At 37.5% G+C, this 20,076-nt stretch overlaps 1 protein-coding gene across 2 annotated transcripts in view; it reads right to left on the bottom strand.

Annotated features, from left to right (window-relative positions):
* Positions 1-6,559: 6,559 nt before the first annotated feature.
* The window catches only part of LOC124774718 (trichohyalin), a 402,178-nt gene continuing 388,661 nt past the window's right edge, over positions 6,560-20,076 (bottom strand). For both annotated transcript variants that reach the window (XM_047249503.1, XM_047249504.1), the window contains exons 42-45: positions 17,461-17,617; positions 7,555-7,679; positions 7,001-7,106; positions 6,560-6,844 (exon numbers count right to left, since the gene is read on the bottom strand). In XM_047249503.1, coding sequence (XP_047105459.1) covers positions 6,731-6,844; positions 7,001-7,106; positions 7,555-7,679; positions 17,461-17,617 — 502 coding nt within the window. In that variant the 3' untranslated portion in view covers positions 6,560-6,730. The remainder of the gene's footprint in view (positions 6,845-7,000; positions 7,107-7,554; positions 7,680-17,460; positions 17,618-20,076) is intronic.

Here is a 20,076-nt window from a genome sequence, read left to right as displayed (position 1 = left end):
AACAAACCTGGAAGCCCAAAATGCCATAGGTAACAAGGTGATGTGTTGGTTTGGCTTTCCGTATCTGACAACTCCACAATCTACTGCTCTCCAGAGCAGGATCCTAAAGGGCTATTAGTAAGAAAATGATTCAAAACACCTGTTTCAGTCAAATAACAGTTAAAATTCCCCAAAAGTCTTTCATAATCTTCTCATAATGGAAAATACAGTATGGAATAATGACAGTATTATGAAAAGTACAAATTGATACTCACCACAGACCCATCACACTTTCCTCTTACATTTCAAAAATATTAGAAGAAGTTATGTATGACAAAGTTATGGAATTTATAGATAATAACAATATCCTATGTAATGAATGACACAGTTGCGTACAAAGCCTGATGGACAAGAAACAGGAATGAACAGGAGTTTCTACTGACCTATCAAAAGCTGTTGGCATGGTGGACCACAACATTCTGATGTTAAAAGCTTGAAAAATACGGTATTTAAGGTATTCCTTCCTCAGCAATTGTAAGCAAGCAGTGTGCATCAATCACACAAATATCAATCTGAAAACTATTTATGGACACCTGTCAAACTATAAAGTAATTGAATATGGTGTACCCCAAGGCTCAGTAATGGCAACCCTTCTGTGCCTAAACAATCTAATCTTAAATGTGGACGTTCATAATACAATCATACTTGCAGGTGACATCACAATTCTACTAAAAGAGGAAAATAGGGAAGAATTACAGCAATAATTTGTTTTGATTAATGATGAACCAGTCGGTAGCAGTACGGAAACCAAATTCTTAGCCTGAAAAGCAATGTAAATGGAATGAACATATTGAATACCTCAGTACAAAACTGAGAAAGACACACTACTTTCTTTGCTCACTAAAATCCTACTTTAGTGAGGAAATAATAATGGAAAAAAAATCATTAGAATAGAATCAGTAGAATAGAACCTGTAGACTCATGTAAACCTCTATTTAAGATCTCTGCTATTCTTCCTTTATATGCATCCACATTATGGAAACCTTTAGGTAGTTAAACTTGATAACAAACTTCTGCACACATAAAAGGAATTACCGAGGTCAAAACTTTTGAAAAATCATTAAAGTCACATTTACAGCATCATTGGTTTTACTCCATTGTAGGATATTTAAATTTTTGATGTGTACTATGTGAATACTTAATGTATGGACATCATTTTCCCCTATATACTTAAAAACTGATGTGTCCAGTGCCTTGTGCATGAGCTGCTTTTTAAACAGAACCAGTAAAACACAGCCTACAATTGTTTTTCCACTCGGATTGCTTAATAGTTAAATTACAAATTAAATGATATTTTTAGTTTTATTACTCAAATTATATTTTGCATTCACAGCTGGATGCCAACAAACATTATTTCCTTCAAAAGAGCATTTTGTTTATGTTACTGATCTTACAGATTTTCCCATTCTCATCCTGACTTTCAGGCCAGCTTTACTCATCACACTTTTAACATAGCAAAAGACTCGTATCGATAGCAACATTAACTTCTTGTACCACATATTCACCAAAGGCTACTCATGCAACCACTATACACTATCTGATCAAAAGTATCTGGACACCCCTATGGAATGTGGAATTGACCACTATGTGTCACATGAGATGGACCCACAAGCATAAAAGGAGGTGGGGAGTACTGTGTTGTCAGTAAAGAAGCCACAACAGCAAAATAGGTCAGTCAGGAGAGCTCATGACTTTGAATGTGTACTAGCCATTGGATGACACTTGAGTAACAGATACACCAATGAGCCAGAACATTATGACCACATGTTTAATAGCATATTGTTCCACTTTTCAAACATAGTTTCTACTTGGTATGGATTCTACAAGTCCTTGACAGGATTGCAGAAGTTTGTGGCACCAGATGTCTACGTACTGGTCAAGCAATCCCTTAAATTAAAGGATGGTGGTTTACAGGCATGCAGCTGGCACCCGATATGTGTTCCAGTGGGTGCAGATCAGGTTCATTTGCTGACCAAGATATCTATGTGAGTTCACTATAATGCCCCTGAAACCACTGTAGCATGATTCTGACCTTGCAACACAGACAGTTATCCTGCTGGAATTGTCATCACCATAGGGGGAGACTTAAGGCATGAAGCGATGCAAGTGGTCCGTAATAATGTTCATGTAGTTCACTGCTGTCATGATGCCTTCGACTACCACCACAGATCCCATGCAATCCCAACTAAATGCACCCCATAGCATAATTCTGCACTCACCGGCCTGCACGTATAGTGCAGCACATGTTTCGTGCAGCTGTTCGGTGAAATATGGCATCCCGGCTAAGACACAAGTTGAAAATATGGTCACTATTCTTTATTTACTTAAATTTGCCATATTTCGTGACAGTACCTTTTCCATTAGACGTTTGCAAGGCGATATTAGTCTTGGCTTCAGTTGTCTAAGTATGATTCCACAATGCATCTATGTCAGCTGCAGAAATGACATGGTTCAACGTGTTTCTCTCATTTTGGTGTTTTAAATACAGTTTCTTCAAATGTAGTTTCTTCTTTTTAGTTAATACAAAAATAATAGTAACATAATTCAAAATTATTTATGACTGTGACCTTCACATTGTTCTTCCATCAACACACACCAAGAGTTAGCTGCCGACTGACTACAGTCAAAGACGACTCCATCGTCAAAGATATTTTACACAATTCACAAGTTTCCATTTGTAATCAGTCTCTTTGCTATTCTTCGATACATTTTCTAATAGTAATCAATATGCTTTTACTCTCAAAAACAGAAGTAAATTAACATATAATAAGACAAATTATAATAAATTCTGACAAAAATATTAGAAAACATTTACAATTCGGCATCGACAAGTACGGTAAAAAAATAACATCTCCCAGATCCATTACATCGGTCACAAGAAATGCGATTCATTTGACAGTCAACACATTTCTACTGATCCACAGAGAAAACTCAGTGATGCTGTGCCCACTGCTATCATAACTGGTAACGTCATTGAGTCAACAGGTCAACACAGGAACACACAGGAGTCATGTGATGTGGAACTCCATGTTCAACAATGGCCTTTGAACAGTGTGCTCCAAAACACTTGTGCCTGCACCAGCATTGTACTCTGTCGTCAGATCTGCCACAGATCACTGCCTATCCTGGATTACACAGTGAAGGGCCTTCTGATCTCTACCTTTTGTAATGAGAGGTGGTCATCCAGCATCATATGGCCTACACGTTATTTCACCATCTTTCAACCACTTTCCATAGTTGCTCATGACAGCACACCAGCAGGCAACCAACTTTGCCATTTCAGAGATTCTAGTTTCCAGCTGCAGTGCCACAACAATGTGCCCTTTGTCAAAACCGCTTACTTCAGTGGATTTGTGGCCCATATCTTCACTATAATGATTGCCCATTTGTCTCTCTTCCGTTTACATTCTTTGCTTACAGCGTCATGTATCTGCAGCACCACCAAGAGGCATTCAGCTGCACGGTGGGTAGTAGTCATAATGTTTTGGCTCATCAGTGTACATCAAGGACATTTCAAACCTTCTGAAGCTGTCCAAGTCAACTGTCTGTTACGTGACTGTGAAGTAGAGTGTTCAAATGTGTGTGAATTTCTAAGGGACCAGACTGCTGAGGTCATCAGTCCCTAGACTTACACACTACTTAAACTAACTTATGCTAAGAACAACACACACACACACACACACACACACACACACACACACACACACACACACACACATGCCCAAGGGAGGACGCGAACCTCCAGTGGGAGAGGCCACACAGTCAGTGACATGGCACCTGTGAAGTAGAAATCTGAAGGAACAACCACAAGTAAATCAAGTCCAGGCAGACCTCTTGTACTGGCTGAAAGGGACCGTTGAGCATTGCAGAGGATGGTTGTAAAAAAATGCATGAAATCAGCAGAAGGAATCACTCATGAGTTCCAAAGTCCAGGGTCCAGCATTTCAGCTAGCACAGTTAAAAAGCACAAGGTACAAAGGACAAGCTCATCATAAGCCACACATTTCTGTAGTCCATGCTACATGATATTTTCAAGGTGGTGTAAAGACCGATGACGCTGGACAATGGAAGGCTGGAAACTAGTGATTTGGAGTAATGAATCATTCTATACCATGTGCCAATCCTATGGAAGGGTTTGACTTTGGCGAATGCCTGGAGATGGTTATTTGCCAACATGTGTAGCGCCAACAGTGAAGTATGGAGAAACTGGTGTTATGGTGTGGAGTTGTTTTTCATGGTCACAGTCTGGTCCCCTTATTGTGCCTAAGAAAATGCTTAATGTGGAAGAATATGCAAACATTTTTACAGCACTGTGTATACATACAGTAAAAGAACAGTTTGGAGATGATTATTTAATCAACTTTATGATTCACCATATCTTACAGCAGCATCTTTGAGGCAATGGTTCGTGGACAATAGCACTGAGGTCGGGACTAGGGCAGGCTCATACATTTCAGGAATGATTGCTGAGATGGACTGGCTTGCCCTGAAACCTGATCTGAACCCAATGGAACACCTTTATGACAAGTCAAAATGTTGACTTTGCTCCAGACCTCAGTGTCCAATGTCACTACCTTCTCTGGTTCCAGCTATTCAGGAAAAATGGGCTGCTGTTCCTCCACAGATATTCAGACACCTTGTTGAAAGTGTCACCATCAGAGTTCAAGGGTGCACACACCACATACCAGTGTCCACTAATAGCTGTCCAGATACTTTTGGTCAAATAGTGTATGTATTGTGTGTTTTTTAATTAAAATACTCACAGTTATTTTTGAAACAACCAGTACTTGTCTAAATGAATGAGGACAAGTATCGAACAAGTTGAAAAGGAGCAGCATTAAAGTTCTGTGAGAAATGTATGTATGTAAGATATAGCAGATTGCCAAAGGTTGTGTGATCATTATTTGCTGCTTGCTAAGCTAAACTTACAATATTCCTTTCAATATGGATGATGGATTGATCATACTGTCTACAGAACAAAGGCTGCATACAACAAAATTTGAAGTGAGGACATGCCTTCTGTAGTGGAGGCATGTTGAATGAAATATATAGTAGTCACTCGGTAACTTCTGGTACTTAGGGAGATGGAAAGTGGTAAAGATTACTATCACAGTACACAAAAAATGCATATTTATACAAAAACTTACAAATTCTCTATTTACTCACATTTGCTTCAGAAATATCAACACACTTACAAATTTGTACATCAATCTCACACATCTTATATAAGATGAATGTTTAAAACACGCCATGGAGAATATTAACAGAAATTAGACACTCTCCAGTAAGAAATTTACTTGTAGTTATTTTAATCTGTCCCCAAATGGGTATTGTCACAATTGCATATTGCAACACATAGGTAAGGCAAGTTCTCTATTTAATTTACTTGAGCAGATATTCGATCACAATGGTTAACAATGTATAAATATGCACTGGAAACCAATAACATTTAGAGAGAACAGCTAGAAAACTAGCCCCCAATGTTTCATGTGTATTACACAAGAACAAGTGTAAGCTACACCATGTTTTTATAGTTTTCTATTCATTACTACCTTGCTTTAAACAATGATCATGTACATTTGTTGCATTACGTTTCTTGCACCAGTTGCATGACAAATGATGTTGTCTTACTATACTCTGTTTCCAAAACAGTAAACACCATGTTTATTATTTAATCACACCATTTTCATATAGCCTGCTCAACATTTTTCTTATGATTTTTACTCTTGATAACATGTGAGGAATGACAAAAGATCACTTACTGATCTTTATAATTTGAAGTAATGTATAATACCAACCAATTTATTTCTAGTACTAATATCCTGTTTACCTGTTTACTGCTAATACTTAATCTTTATTGTTAAGTGTCATGCTTTTTTTTAAAAAAAAAAAAAAATAAAACTCCAAACAATTGTTGTGTTTTGCATATGAAACTTTGAAATCATTTCAGTACCTCAAATTAATATCTGGAATGAAGAATTAACGTGAAGGAAAATGGAAATTAATATTCTACTAAATACGGAATGGCAACGAGGTAAAATATGGGGCTCTTGTACAAGAGAATTCAATGCATCACAACACACTTAGTGTCATTTTGGGGAAAAGATGTACGTTAAAGTATCCCATGTGGCTTCCTTTGCCCCTCTGGACCCGTGTCACCCATTTACTTGTTATAACATCCATCTGAAATTTTAGAGTGAAATTTTTATTGTGAATATTTCCCAGACTTTGAAAGAACAAAGTTACTGCCACTGTCAGCAGTATCTCAAAACCAGAACCTTGAAAACATGACAAAGTTGTTTACTGCTTATGCCACTTTTATGAAGTGGCAAAGCAGCTTGGAAATGAATTCTTGTGCACTGAAGTCTAGTATCATTGTGCTGGGTTCCATCCAGACACAATGTGGGTTTTTTTCATATTGTTGTATTTATGGCATAATTCTGTATGTTGTGATGGAGAAAATGTTACACCAGCAATCAAAGTACTTGTAGCATGGCTTGAATTGCCCAGCTACCCTTACTGTCTCCCCTGTCAGGTGAAACTTGATGTTTTTTTTTTCCTTGGTGAGATGGAAACTAGTTTTAAACAGCGTAATTAACAGCTGTATTGCCACACATTTTACACTATAATGTTCCCTGAAAGTTTTCAGGCTCTGCTTTGTTTGCTGTTTCTTCATTTCCATCCAACACTACTATTTAGGTCTATGTAGTTTTGTAGTATTTGATGGAATGGTTGGAGTAGTAGGTCTCTTGACTCCAGGTGACAGAGGTCTTGCCATACTTGATGTGGGGCCAACATCACTTCTCTGAAAAATAAACATTACCATAAAATAAAGTATATATGTCTTCAGACCTATTTATAGTATTAAGACACTAGTGCTACACCACACTATGAAAAAGTATTTGGCATATGCAACAGAATTACATTATTTTTTCTCTGGAATTTGAGTTCTAGTACTTACAGCTGGTGAAGGGCGTGGCAAGGTACCACTTTTCTTTGGAACTGATTCAGAGCGATCAGAAAGTGCTGGACTCTGATCCTTGATACCTCTGGTACTTCGTTCCAAGCTGCTCATAAATGAAGGGAAAAAGTATGAAACATTTTTTGCTGGTATGTACAATTTGAAGGAACATAACAAAGCATTTCAGCACATAAAGAGCAGTTATACAACATAAATTGTGTTTAAAGAAGACTCCAAGAGTTTTGAAAGACATCAGTTCTATTAAGACCAGGAATCAATAAAAAAATATAAAAGGGAAATACTTTGTTTAACTGTCATATAACTCAGATATGAGCTTGCACTGCAGCTGCTTGCGAAGTCAAATAGATATTCCATTGATTCTCTTACTTATATAATGTGGTTGCATTACTCCCATTAAAATCAGTTCATTTTTGACATAATAAAAGAAACTAAATATTATGATCAATGCAAATTGAAACAAAGTAATAGTTAGGATATTAACATGGATGTACTGGATAAAAAAGTGTAAAGTCTGTAGTGTTTTTCGCACTTACCTATTACTCCTTGATCCTGACTTCTTGAACATGCCAGTGAGCCGATCTCTCATATCCTTTTTGCTTCCCCGATCTTCTTGCCCTCCTGTACTGATATCAGAACCAGATCCACCAAAATCAGAACCCTGTAAAAAACATTTTTTTCTTAAAAACTTATTTCTTTCCATCATTTTTACTATGGTGGAAATAACTTAAGCCTGTTCTGCGAGTATTTGCTAAAAGTTGAAGTAATGCACAGGAGTGTTTATCATAGCTGCTTTTATTTACTGGTACATTAGTAACTTCTCCTCAGTTCTTTAATATTGTTTTTCACACTAGACTAGTTGCGCACACACAACTATTTCGCTTACTGATACCCTTCTAGAGTATGCAGCTGGATCTCCATGTCACACAATATTTTGATGGTCCAACTGGCCATCATCTTCAGGTTAGACAATGCTGTTGCTGAGTTTCATTGAACTGATACCACAGTGGAGTCATCACCCCCATATTGGTCAGAAGAGAATACTGCTCCAAGTGCTGCGAATGCTGCCCCCACTGCAAAGGATACGAACAGTGAACCACTGGCAAAGACAAACACAAATGAGAAAGTGCTGCCGTAAATAATTGTAAAAATCTTCAGGTGATTTCATCATTGAACACTATGGGCTAAAGCACGTGAGCACAGGGTTCCATGACATGCTTGGAGGAGAGCCTCTGTCATTATTAATAAGGTTATCAGCCAACTTAATTTCAATGGATTCCTTCAGAACACAATCCTGGTAACAAGAACCAGGAGCATGCTCTTATGTCTTTTTATATATGGCTGCGTACCTGAGCAATGCTCTGCTCTGTGTATTTTTTGGGGTGTTGTAATCTTGTGTGTTGGTGATGTTCCACACACCTGTCCTCAACAGTACAAAATAGTTTGACCAATTTATGCTTTACCATAGTGGCATGCAACCTTATAAACATCGTGCTCCCTTAGACTCAGATCATCACTAACAGAACTCGAAAGGGCAATAATTCGGTGAACAAAATGTAGTCTTGATATTACAAAACTTTTAAAATTCTCATTAGCTTTGGTGATATCATCCCAGTGTATGGAAGGAATGCGATGAATATTCATCTTGCTGTACTTCCAGTGATAGTCTGAACACCAGTAAATCACAAATCTGCTTCTCGGAGAATCTTTTCTTTTTAAATAGACACGTTAGGTGGGTGTTCAGTTTCTTGTTGCTAATTTTTCCACATCGGATATGGTATATGTTCTTTGGACCAGCTTATTAAGGACTCAAGTGCATTAATATGATGGATGACAGTTAAAGTATGAAGATACCAGCCAGTACACATAGTTTTGAAGTAAATATGCAGATACCAGCCAGTACACATAGTTTTTCAGTAAATACTATGACCCACCGTGTTGTTATTCCATTTATAGACAAGAATGCCCAAAAATGGGAGCTTTCCATCAGTATCCAGTTACACTGTAAATGTAATGCTGAGGTGAAGGTACTTAAAATTTTACAATAAACAATTAGCTACATTAGTGAAACCTCATTTTTGTTTGTCTCCAACACAGGTGATGCTGCTTGTTTTCTTTTCAGTGGGGCAGCACTCACAGCATTTGGTAAATGCACTGTATTTGCGTATAAAGGTGAGGCAGTGTCACCATGGCATCAGTTCAATGAAGCTCAGCAATAGCAGCATCTCACTTGAAGATTATGCCCAGCTAGACAATATAGAGTGAATTTAAATTGAATATTTGGCTCCTTAGCCAAGTGAGATATCACAAGTTATTTAATTGGGAAAGCCTAAAAGACTATATCAGTAAATTGTTTTACTTTGTTAAAATGTTATTGTACAATAACTAGAGGGTGAGAGCTCTTAACTTATATTTCTGAACACAATTTGTATTAGGGTCATGAAATTTATTTTATGATACCTTCCACTGGTAGCAATTACACTGTGTATTGAAAGCAATTGTGCATCATTAATTTAGTGTGGGAATTCTGATAAACAGCACAAAGGAGTTTTACTACTTTCTAGCAACAATAACAGTTTACATTTTCTACTGATTGTTGACAATGATGTACTTTGCAGCCATACTACTTCCTAGCAACATTTACAGTTTACATTTTCTACTAATTGTTAACAGTGGTGTACTTTGTTATAAATTACAATTTTGTTTCTTTTCTATTAAAAATCAAAAAGAACTCTGCTTGTAGTATGTTTTGAATACAGGAAACAATTCTTAGTAACATGGAATAGAAAGGAGACTGAAAATTTTACTTCTATCATAAGCATATTGAGATAACTAAGTGGCCAAACACTACAGAACAATGCTTGTAATTTAGATTCAATAAATATATTTTGTAATTTTCCAAATATCCTGTTACTGCGTCAGAGTTGCAGCATTTTCCTGTACATTCTATGATAGCTGTTGCTTTAAGATTCTCTCCTTTTAGTTATTTTTTATTATAAATGGAATTAATTATTACCATAGCATTGAGATTATTAACATTAAAACTTTATAGTGGTCTTAAGCTAAACAGCTATACAAAGTATTGAAACTGCATTTCTACTGTTGAATCTATGTGCGAAAATGAATATTGATTTATAGATACAACAAGTTATCATTATGTTCCTCAGGCAAAATGTTAGTTTTAGTATAAGCATTTGGAGCATAATAAGCATCTAGTTATTGTGTAGTCTAGCAACAGTTACCACATAATACCCATTTGTGATGTATTGAAAAAACTCACTTGGTGAAAACCATAACTACTGTGGAGCCCCACCAGGCTTGGTATTGGTATCTTTTCTCATCCTTCTATTTAAACATGACTTTCTAACAAAACTCATGAAACCATCTCCTTCATCATCTATAGCTGACACAGATTTTCTGTTTCAAGTCACTTCAAGTCACTCAACATACCAGATTATCCTATCTGAACCTCACATCAAATTCATATTAATTGAAAGCAATTAAATACAATGAGTACAGGAAACAACATTTGCTGGGTGTAAACTAACAACAGGCACTACTGGAATTTCAAGTAAGCGTTAACTAAATAAAACGAGCAGTCCCAGCTATGAATACAGAATATTCACTCATTGTTGTTGTTGTTGTGGTCTTCAGTCCTGAGACTGGTTTGATGCAGCTCTCCATGCTACTCTATCCTGTGCAAGCTTTTTCATCTCCCAGTACCTACTGCAACCTACATCCTTCTGAATCTGCTTAGTGTATTCATCTCTTGGTCTCCCTCTACGATTTTTACCCTCAACGCTGCCCTCCAATACTAAATTGGTGATCCCTTGATGCCTCAGAACATGTCCTACCAACCGATCCCTTCTTCTGGTCAAGTTGTGCCACAAACTTCTCTTCTCCCCAATCCTATTCAATACTTCCTCATTAGTTATGTGATCTACCCATCTAATCTTCTGCATTCTTCTGTAGCACCACATTTCGAAAGCTTCTATTCTCTTCTTGTCCAAACTATTTATCGTCCATGTTTCACTTCCATACATGGCTACACTCCATACAAATACTTTCAGAAATGACTTCCTGACACTTAAATCAATACTGGATGTTAACAAATTTCTCTTCTTCAGAAACGCTTTCCTTGCCATTGCCAGCCTACATTTTATATCCTCTCTACTTCGACCATCATCAGTTATTTTGCTCCCCAAATAGCAAAACTCCTTTACTACTTTAAGTGCCTCATTTCCTAATCTAATTCCCTCAGCATCACCCGACTTAATTAGACTACATTCCATTATCCTTGTTTTGCTTTTGTTGATGTTCATCTTATATCCTCCTTTCAAGACACTGTCCATTCCATTCAACTGCTCTTCCAAGTCCTTTGCTGTCTCTGACAGAATTACAATGTCATCGGCGAACCTCAAAGTTTTTATTTCTTCTCCATGAATTTTAATACCTACTCCGAATTTTTCTTTTGTTTCCTTTACTGCTTGCTCAATATACAGATTGAACAACATCGGGGAGAGGCTACAACCCTGTCTTACTCCCTTCCCAACCACTGCTTCCCTTTCATGTCCCTCGACTCTTATAACTGCTATCTGGTTTCTATACAAATTGTAAATAGCCTTTCGCTCCCTGTATTTTACCCCTGCCACCTTTAGAATTTGAAAGAGAATATTCCAGTCAACATTGTCAAAAGCTTTCTCTAAGTCTACAAATGCTAGAAACGTAGGTTTGCCTTTTCTTAATCTTTCTTCTAAGATAAGTCGTAAGGTCAGTATTGCCTCACGTGTTCCAGTGTTTCTACGGAATCCAAACTGATCTTCCCCGAGGTTGGCTTCTACTAGTTTTTCCATTCGTCTGTAAAGAATTCGTGTTAGTATTTTGCAGCTGTGACTTATTAAGCTGATAGTTCGGTAATTTTCACATCTGTCAACACCTGCTTTCTTTGGGATTGGAATTATTATATTCTTCTTGAAGTCTGAGGGTATTTCGCCTGTTTCATACATCTTGCTCACCAGATGGTAGAGTTTTGTCAGGACTGGCTCTCCCACGGCCGTCAGTAGTTCCAATGGAATATTGTCTACTCCGGGGGCCTTGTTTTGACTCAGGTCTTTCAGTGCTCTGTCAAACTCTTCACGCAGTATCGTATCTCCCATTTCATCTTCATCTACATCCTCTTCCATTTCCATAATATTGTCCTCAAGTACATCGCCCTTGTATAGACCCTCTATATACTCCTTCCACCTTTCTGCTTTCCTTTCTTTGCTTAGAACTGGGTTTCCATCTGAGCTCCTGATATTCATACAAGTCGTTCTCTTATCTCCAAAGGTCTCTTTAATTTTCCTGTAGGCGGTATCTATCTTACCCCTAGTGAGATAGGCCTCAACATCCTTACATTTGTCCTCTAGCCATCGCTGCTTAGCCATTTTGCACTTCCTGTCGATCTCATTTTTGAGACGTTTGTATTCCTTTTTGCCTGTTTCACTTACTGCATTTTTATATTTTCTCCTTTCATCAATTAATTTCAATATTTCTTCTGTTACCCAAGGATTTCTACTAGCCCTCGTCTTTTTACCTACTTGATCCTCTGCTGCCTTCACTACTTCATCCCTCAAAGCTACCCATTCTTCTTCTACTGTATTTATTTCCCCCATTCCAGTCAATTGCTCCCTTATGCTCTCCCTGAATCTGTGTACAACCTCTGGTTCTTTTAGTTTATCCAGGTCCCATCTCCTTAAATTCCCACCTTTTTGCAGTTTCTTCAGTTTTAATCTACAGGTCATAACCAATAGATTGTGGTCAGAGTCCACATCTGCCCCTGGAAATGTCTTACAATTTAAAACCTGGTTCCTAAATCTCTGTCTTACCATTATATAATCTATCTGATACCTTCTAGTATCTCCAGGATTCTTCCATGTATACAACCTTCTTTCATGATTCTTAAACCAAGTGTTAGTTATGATTATGTTGTGCTCTGTGCAAAATTCTACCAGGCGGCTTCCTCTTTCATTTCTGTCCCCCAATTCACTCATCTAATAATAGAAATACAGTACAGTGAAAATAGTTCATCACAGTCCATGAAACTTAAGTCAGTTTATATAATATTCTTTTTGAGTGTTGTCATAAAAAATTACAATGAAAAGAAAGCTTCTAAATATTGTTAATCAATCACCACCATCAACAACAATCAAACATGTATTCAAGGAATAGTTATACACGGTGAACATTAATAAAACCGACAAACTGCAGGGATCGATTCCTGACTGGAAATGGAGGAAAAAAGGTCCTCTGAATATGTGTCCAGAAATGGACAGAGCGTATGCAATGATAACAAATCATCCTGGAACACAGTACAGAGCTGCATTGTGCCCATGTCACAACAGTTGTTCAAAGTGGCCTCCATGGGATGCAATGCACACATTCATTCTCACATCAAGGATTGCCACACTCTTTTACATTTTATGGCCTCTCTCCAAATAGCATCACAAGAATCATAAACACACTGCTGAAGGGTCTGCACATTAGAAATGGTTCGGCATACCCAATGCTTTTCAGATGTTCCAGAGGTAAAGATCCAGGGGGTCTAATTCCAGTGATCTAGCAGGCCATGCTACAGGGTCTCCATGTCCTGTACAATGTCCAGGGAACATGTTGAGTTGCCGGCAAACTGTAAATGCAGAAGTAGCATGGTGCTCCATCATGCGGAAACCACATAAACTGTCATATTGCCAAAGGCCTAGTCTCAAGCAGCTGAGGCAGAGTATACTGGAGGAAGTCCAGGTATGTTCCTTTGTTGAGGCATTGTGCAATAATAAGTGGTCCAAGTATGAGGCCACCAAGAATCCTGTCCATACATTGATGCCTCTATCATTCCCCAAAAATTTTCTGTAACCTACAAATAATTGTGCAGACTGACGAGGCCAGCTCTGGTAAAGATCGCTTTGTCAGTAAAGAGGACTGATGCCAGAAAGCCCATAATTGTAATGGTCTGGTGCAAAAACCATTGACAAAATCCTTTCTGTAGAGGGAAATCTGCTGCTGATAATCCTTGCACTCGTTGCAGCTGATAGCGATAACAGCAACTGTCATGCTGGATACACATAATCATATTTGTCCTCAAAATCTGGTGTATGCAAATTCCACTGCCTCCCTGCTTGTTTGTCTGCCTGAAGGAACCCATGAAGTTACAAACAGACAAAAAGGCTTGAAGTATTGTGTGTTGTGGTTGGTGTCTTTGAGGGTACTTGTTTTGGTATTGCCACACTGCCGTTCAACCATTTCCATCTGGTTAGCTGTACACAAACAACATTTTGGCTTTTTACCAATATGAATACCAGATCATTCTGCTGCTTTCAGTATGCTATGTCAATTACACAGCCTGAGGCACATCAGGAACACATAGCACATGGTCAGACGAACTGTCATTCGTCAGTGCCATCTGTCATGACAACAATGCGGACACATGTTCATAGGACCTTTTTTCCTCCATTTCCAGTCAGGTCTCTGTCCCTGCAGTTTGTCAGTTTTATTACTGTCCACCTTGTATTCCCCAGCTGCCTGCTTTCTTATTTTGAACTGTTTCCTTTATAACGGAAACAAAGATGATACAGACAATTATAAGACAGAGTCTAGGATGAAATGAAATGCCCAGTGGTCATGTTTCATGGCAGCTGTGAGGTGCATTCTATAATTCACTTCCTGAAAGCATGAGTCAATGCCACTGAGATTCAGTGTCAATTGTGTCCTGTGTATGAGGATGAAGTTACAGTGACAGTGCTGTGAGTAACTGGTGCTTAAAATTCAAGGCAGGTCACATAGATGTGCATGATGAAAGTGGTTGAGGAAGACATTCAGATGTGACCAATGAATTTTTGTATGTGAGTCACTGGTTTACAATTTCTGAACTTTCTGAAGATGTGCCCCAGATTCCAAGGGCAACCCTACTAATGCCGTCACAGAGAGGTTTGGTTACCATAAGTTTTCAGCATGATGGGTACCAAAATGTCTAACATATGTTCACTAAACTGAGACAGTGAGTTTGGCCTTGATATTCCTTCTGCACTTCAGTGCTACCATGACGAGGGGGTTGAGATGTGAGTTCAGTACATGAACTAGTCCAAACAGTAGATGCACACTTATTCTCCCAATAAGCCCAAAAAATTCAGACACACACTGTCAAACCACAAAAAGAACGTTACAGTTTTCTGGAATCACAAAACAGATTTCATTGTAGTAACACTTGAGATTCCTGTGACATCACAGCTTTATTGTGGGACTCTTGTGAAACCCAAAGGTCAATCCAAAACAAACTGCAGAGAATGATTACACAGGGAATCACTTTCCTTCATGATGATGCATGACCCCATACTGTGAATAGAAGGAAGGAAAAACTCTGACTCTTCAGCAAGGAGATATTTCAACATCTTCCCTATTAGTGAGACTTGGCACTAAGTGACTTCCATCTCCTGCACAATATGAAGGCCTGCCTGGCTACACAGCAATTCATGACAGAAGATGACCTCAATCATTTTGTCAACAACTGGCAGAAGCACCAGGCAGGATACTTCTTTGAAGAAGGGATATCAAAGCCAGTGTCACAATATGACAGATGTTTGGCGACTATGTGGAGAAGTAATGACATGTAAGTACAGAATGTATATGAGTTGTTTCATATATTCTTTTCCTTTTTTAATAGTCAGTCAGAGGTTAGTTTATAAATAGCTCTTGTACAAGTGATGTTTCACAAATGTAACACATACTAATATTACTTTTAGTCTGCTGCATTTTCATCTTTTTATGTCTAGCTTTTTGTTTCATATTTCTATTACACTTAACTCTAAATATGTCGTCTTGTAGAATTTCATATTTGCAAATTAATTTATTCAAAGAAAAACACAGAAAATGGACCACATAACATGTTCCTGTGTATTTTGTTCCATTATGCATCAATAAGGAATTCAAATGGAGAAAGTTGCTAGAATAAAGAAGGAAACTGAAGAAGTTGGAACAGTAGTTAACAGACTGAATTTGCAATTGAGAGATGAGTGGATTTTAAATCCCTGAGCAACCAATTTGATTTAGTTTCTCCATGGTTACCCTGAATGAATGAAGGCAAATGCTAGAATAATTCTTTTGAAAAGATCATGACAGATTTCTTCCCTGTCCGAGGCTTGCCATCTCATACTATCCATTGGAATGACAGACAAACACAGAATGGGCAAGGAAAATGATATCAATGCATTGTCAAATTCAAATAGCCACACAAATTTCTGTACCCAGATGTCTCAAGTCAAAGTTTAAAAACATAATGTTTCCTCTACTTCTTTACATTTCATAAAGCTTGTCAGAAAAAAAGAAGATGAAGAAGACATTGTAAAGATTTTGTTACAGTTTCAAACAGATGCAGTGTACAGTTGCTTTGTGGCATCTTTCTTAAGTGATAGGTGCTACTGATTTTATTCATTCTATACATAATTATAAAGACAAGTACCATCCAGTGATTAAACATTTTAAAATAAAAGTATGGACTGCACGTCTGACAGAGACTTGGGTGAGGAAAGTTTAAGGGGATTCTGCAATGCCACTCAGAACCACTTTCTCACATATGCTAATGTAGGCACGGAGATATGGCAGATTTCTCAAGCTGAAGGACAATTGAAAAGTCTTCCAGCATTCTTACAAGACTATAGAGAAAATGTCAATCCATTATTACACCCCTGGAATAAAGATTCATTCAAAACAGTGGGTTGATGAATGTATACCAGATTTGCTCTCATGTGACATTTTTGTTTCTTTATCATGAAAAAAATTTTTATTGAATACTGAAGTTATTTTTCAGGGTTTCTGAGGCTATAAAAAGTGGGAATCTGTTAAGTACATAAATAAAGCTCATAGTAGGCAATGCTGAGAAATAAATTTTGTTTTTGTATGTATTATGTTTTTCACAAAACATGTTAACTCATCCTTGTAATTTCACTAAGTTATAAAATTCTAACTTGCCCTCTGAGATTAAGTTTTGATGAGAAACTGAACACAAAATCTAACAGTTTAGAATAACTCATAATTAGGGACCTGAAAATATTGTGCTACAACATCTTGAACAAACAGAGTTTCTTCTCGCTACCCTTACACTATTTTTAATTTTCTACAGTATTTAAGTACAGCAGTGCTGACAATTAATGCTATGTTTTAAATGGCTAGCCGTGCCGACATGAAACTAAATATCATATAAAGAAAGATATTTAAATGGATGATTTTATAATTTCTGCAGGTAATCTGATTCTTAATGCTCCTCAACATTTAGAATAATAGTTAATCCTAGCCTTATAGTTGTGCCTGCTACTCTCATACATTCCAGTGTAATATGTAAACATTTTAGGAAGGATACCAATGTTTTTAAAGACTTTGTCTTAAACTAAAAATTTCTGCCACATATTTCTCACCTGAGCACTGGCCGACATAGGATAATCCGATGCAGTATTGGTCTCTTCGGTGCTTCGAGACTTTGTAAGTTTCTTTAGTTTCCCCAATAAACTCTTCTTCTTTTTCTTTTCTGTGGAATGTGGAGTTTCACTTTGCGTTGAGCCACCAGAAAGACGACTGCAAAGATACAGTTTTGTTAACTTGATTGATTGTTTGTGTCCAGTAATGACTATTTTTGAGTGGCCAAGAGAAGTGAACAAATGCATGAGCAAATCACACACACACACACACACACACACACACACACACACACACACACACACACAATGTTATTTTTCACATGAAATCCACAAGTGAAGACATATTCCTAACATATGAGGGGCCCAGTGGAAAAGGGGCACATGCCACCAGAGTATGTTGTGTCAGGAAATGGGAATTAAGGAAATATGATTTTATATAGTAATGTGAACTCCTGCTGTGATACAGTAACTAGATGGTACTAGTAAATATTAGGCCACATTATTATAATTTAAAGCCAGTAACATTACATTTGACTATACTGTTCATTATAGACAATAAAGACACAAATTCGTCTTTCTTCATTTCAGCCACAAGGAATGGGTTCTTTTGCTTGCTCTTTCTTATTAGTTCAGCCTGTTTTGCTGGAGTGTACACAGCTTATGTCTTTCTTTTCATCTTCTCAATAACTCTAAAATCCCTGTCACATGGCAGGAATGTGTGACCAGGGAGGAGAAATTTGTGCTCAACAACATCAAAACATTTTTTATCTAGGAGGTACAATCACAGACCTAGGATAATGTAGTTTTTATTTTGGCCAACACAAAAATCAAAATAAATGATGAGCCTTTGATAACATTCTTCCTTCATCATGTCTATAGCCTTTAAAACACAGCTAGCTACTTCATCGGCCCGTCTAGATGCAACATACTTGGACCAGACACACATCACTGCCTTCTCATCACTACAATGGTGAATACAGAAATTATATGTCCAAAGTTGTCTCTTATAAAAAAACTGTTTCTTTCGAGATATATGGTGTTGGCAATGCCTGTTGTAAATCCATGCACAAAATGAGTTCATCACTACCATCCTATTTTGACTCATTTCAGTCACTTTTCAGAGCACTATATGCAGCTTCAGCTTTCTCAAGGTGTAGTTTGATGTCTGTGGATTTGGTGTTATTACGTGCCTTAGCAGAATCACAAATACGACTTGTATCACTCAACAGCAATTTAAAACCAACACTATATTCTGTGTTGAAAATGGTTTCATACACAAGTTGTTTCACTGGGACTTCACCTGTAATTTTAAGATCTTCACAGTACAAATGATACATTCCAGCAATCAAGTGAACAGAGGTTTTGTAGGACTTGTTCGGATTCTGCATTCTACTATAATGTGATGTGTACCTTGGAAACATTACGATGTGATTTTTTCTCTCCTTATCAATGGAGTGAGGTCTGTTACAATGCTTGCCTCTTCCATCCTGTCTAGGTGTATTTACAGATACAAGTGTTGTAGATTCATGAATCTCAGTGTCACATCCTTAATTGCTATGGGCAGTCCTCAAACATTTTACAGAAATGGCATGAACAGCTAGAAATGCAGTCCTACACACTTCAACCTCAGTAACTGGAGTGTCAAAAATAAAATACCTGAAAGAATCCTTCCTCTGGCTTACTGTTGGAACCTTCCTCTTCTTTGGATACACTTTTTTGCACTTATTAGGTCACACTAATCCATATAAATAAGCATTTTGCTTATTATAATCTCCCAACCAAGAAAACTCAATAAATATCGCCTCCTTCTGTTCCCCATTAAATGTTGAGTATTTGCAGAAACCATACCATAGTTTTGCAGCATGGATGGATCACTGGCACCACGAAACACTTTCCTCAGGAACAATCTTATTTTTTCGGGATTTATATTCTTTTCCATTGTTTCTTAACCTCTTCCTTTCATTATCTTTCCACTCATTTCCTTTACATTTTTTTTTTTCATGTAAGTTACTGTTGCAATTTGTTCATGAGTAACATTAATAGCAACATCTATTGCTGCCATCTTGGAAACATATGAACAACATTTGAGAAATGCTTTCTGATTGGCTTTCCAAAACCAAGTCGACCAATGAGACGAATCGACTCATGAGACACAGAGATTCTATTGGCATGGGCCTCTTTTCCACTGGGAATGAGTCAATCTTGAATAACAGAAAATACAATACATTCTCTTTAAAGGAACATGCACATGCCACTGTGCTAGAAGTTCCCACCAACGATACTAGATGGCATCAGCTGTCTGCCTGTACCAAAATCACAAAATCGCTGTGCAGGTGGCAAATGCCCCTTTTTCGATTGGGCCCCTCATATGAAATGAGAAGTAAAAAAAATTATAACTTCTTTGATCACAACTACAGGAGACCACAATACAATTAGATAACACTTTTTGTTATTATAACCTGCTAGTATATTACGAAATAATAGTTCTAGCAACTCATCTTTTAGGAAAAAACTTGTCATTTTTAAAAGCAAACTGTCAGGATAATATGTGGTGGTGATCTACATACATCTCTTTAAAGGGATCAGCATTTAACCACTGCTTCATGATATTATTGG

The sequence above is a fragment of the Schistocerca piceifrons genome, chromosome 2 (genome assembly GCF_021461385.2).
Source record: "Schistocerca piceifrons isolate TAMUIC-IGC-003096 chromosome 2, iqSchPice1.1, whole genome shotgun sequence".
Taxonomy (NCBI): domain Eukaryota; kingdom Metazoa; phylum Arthropoda; class Insecta; order Orthoptera; family Acrididae; genus Schistocerca; species Schistocerca piceifrons.
The sequence above is the reverse complement of the archived record's forward strand: the minus strand, read 5'-3'. Positions and strand labels throughout refer to the sequence as shown.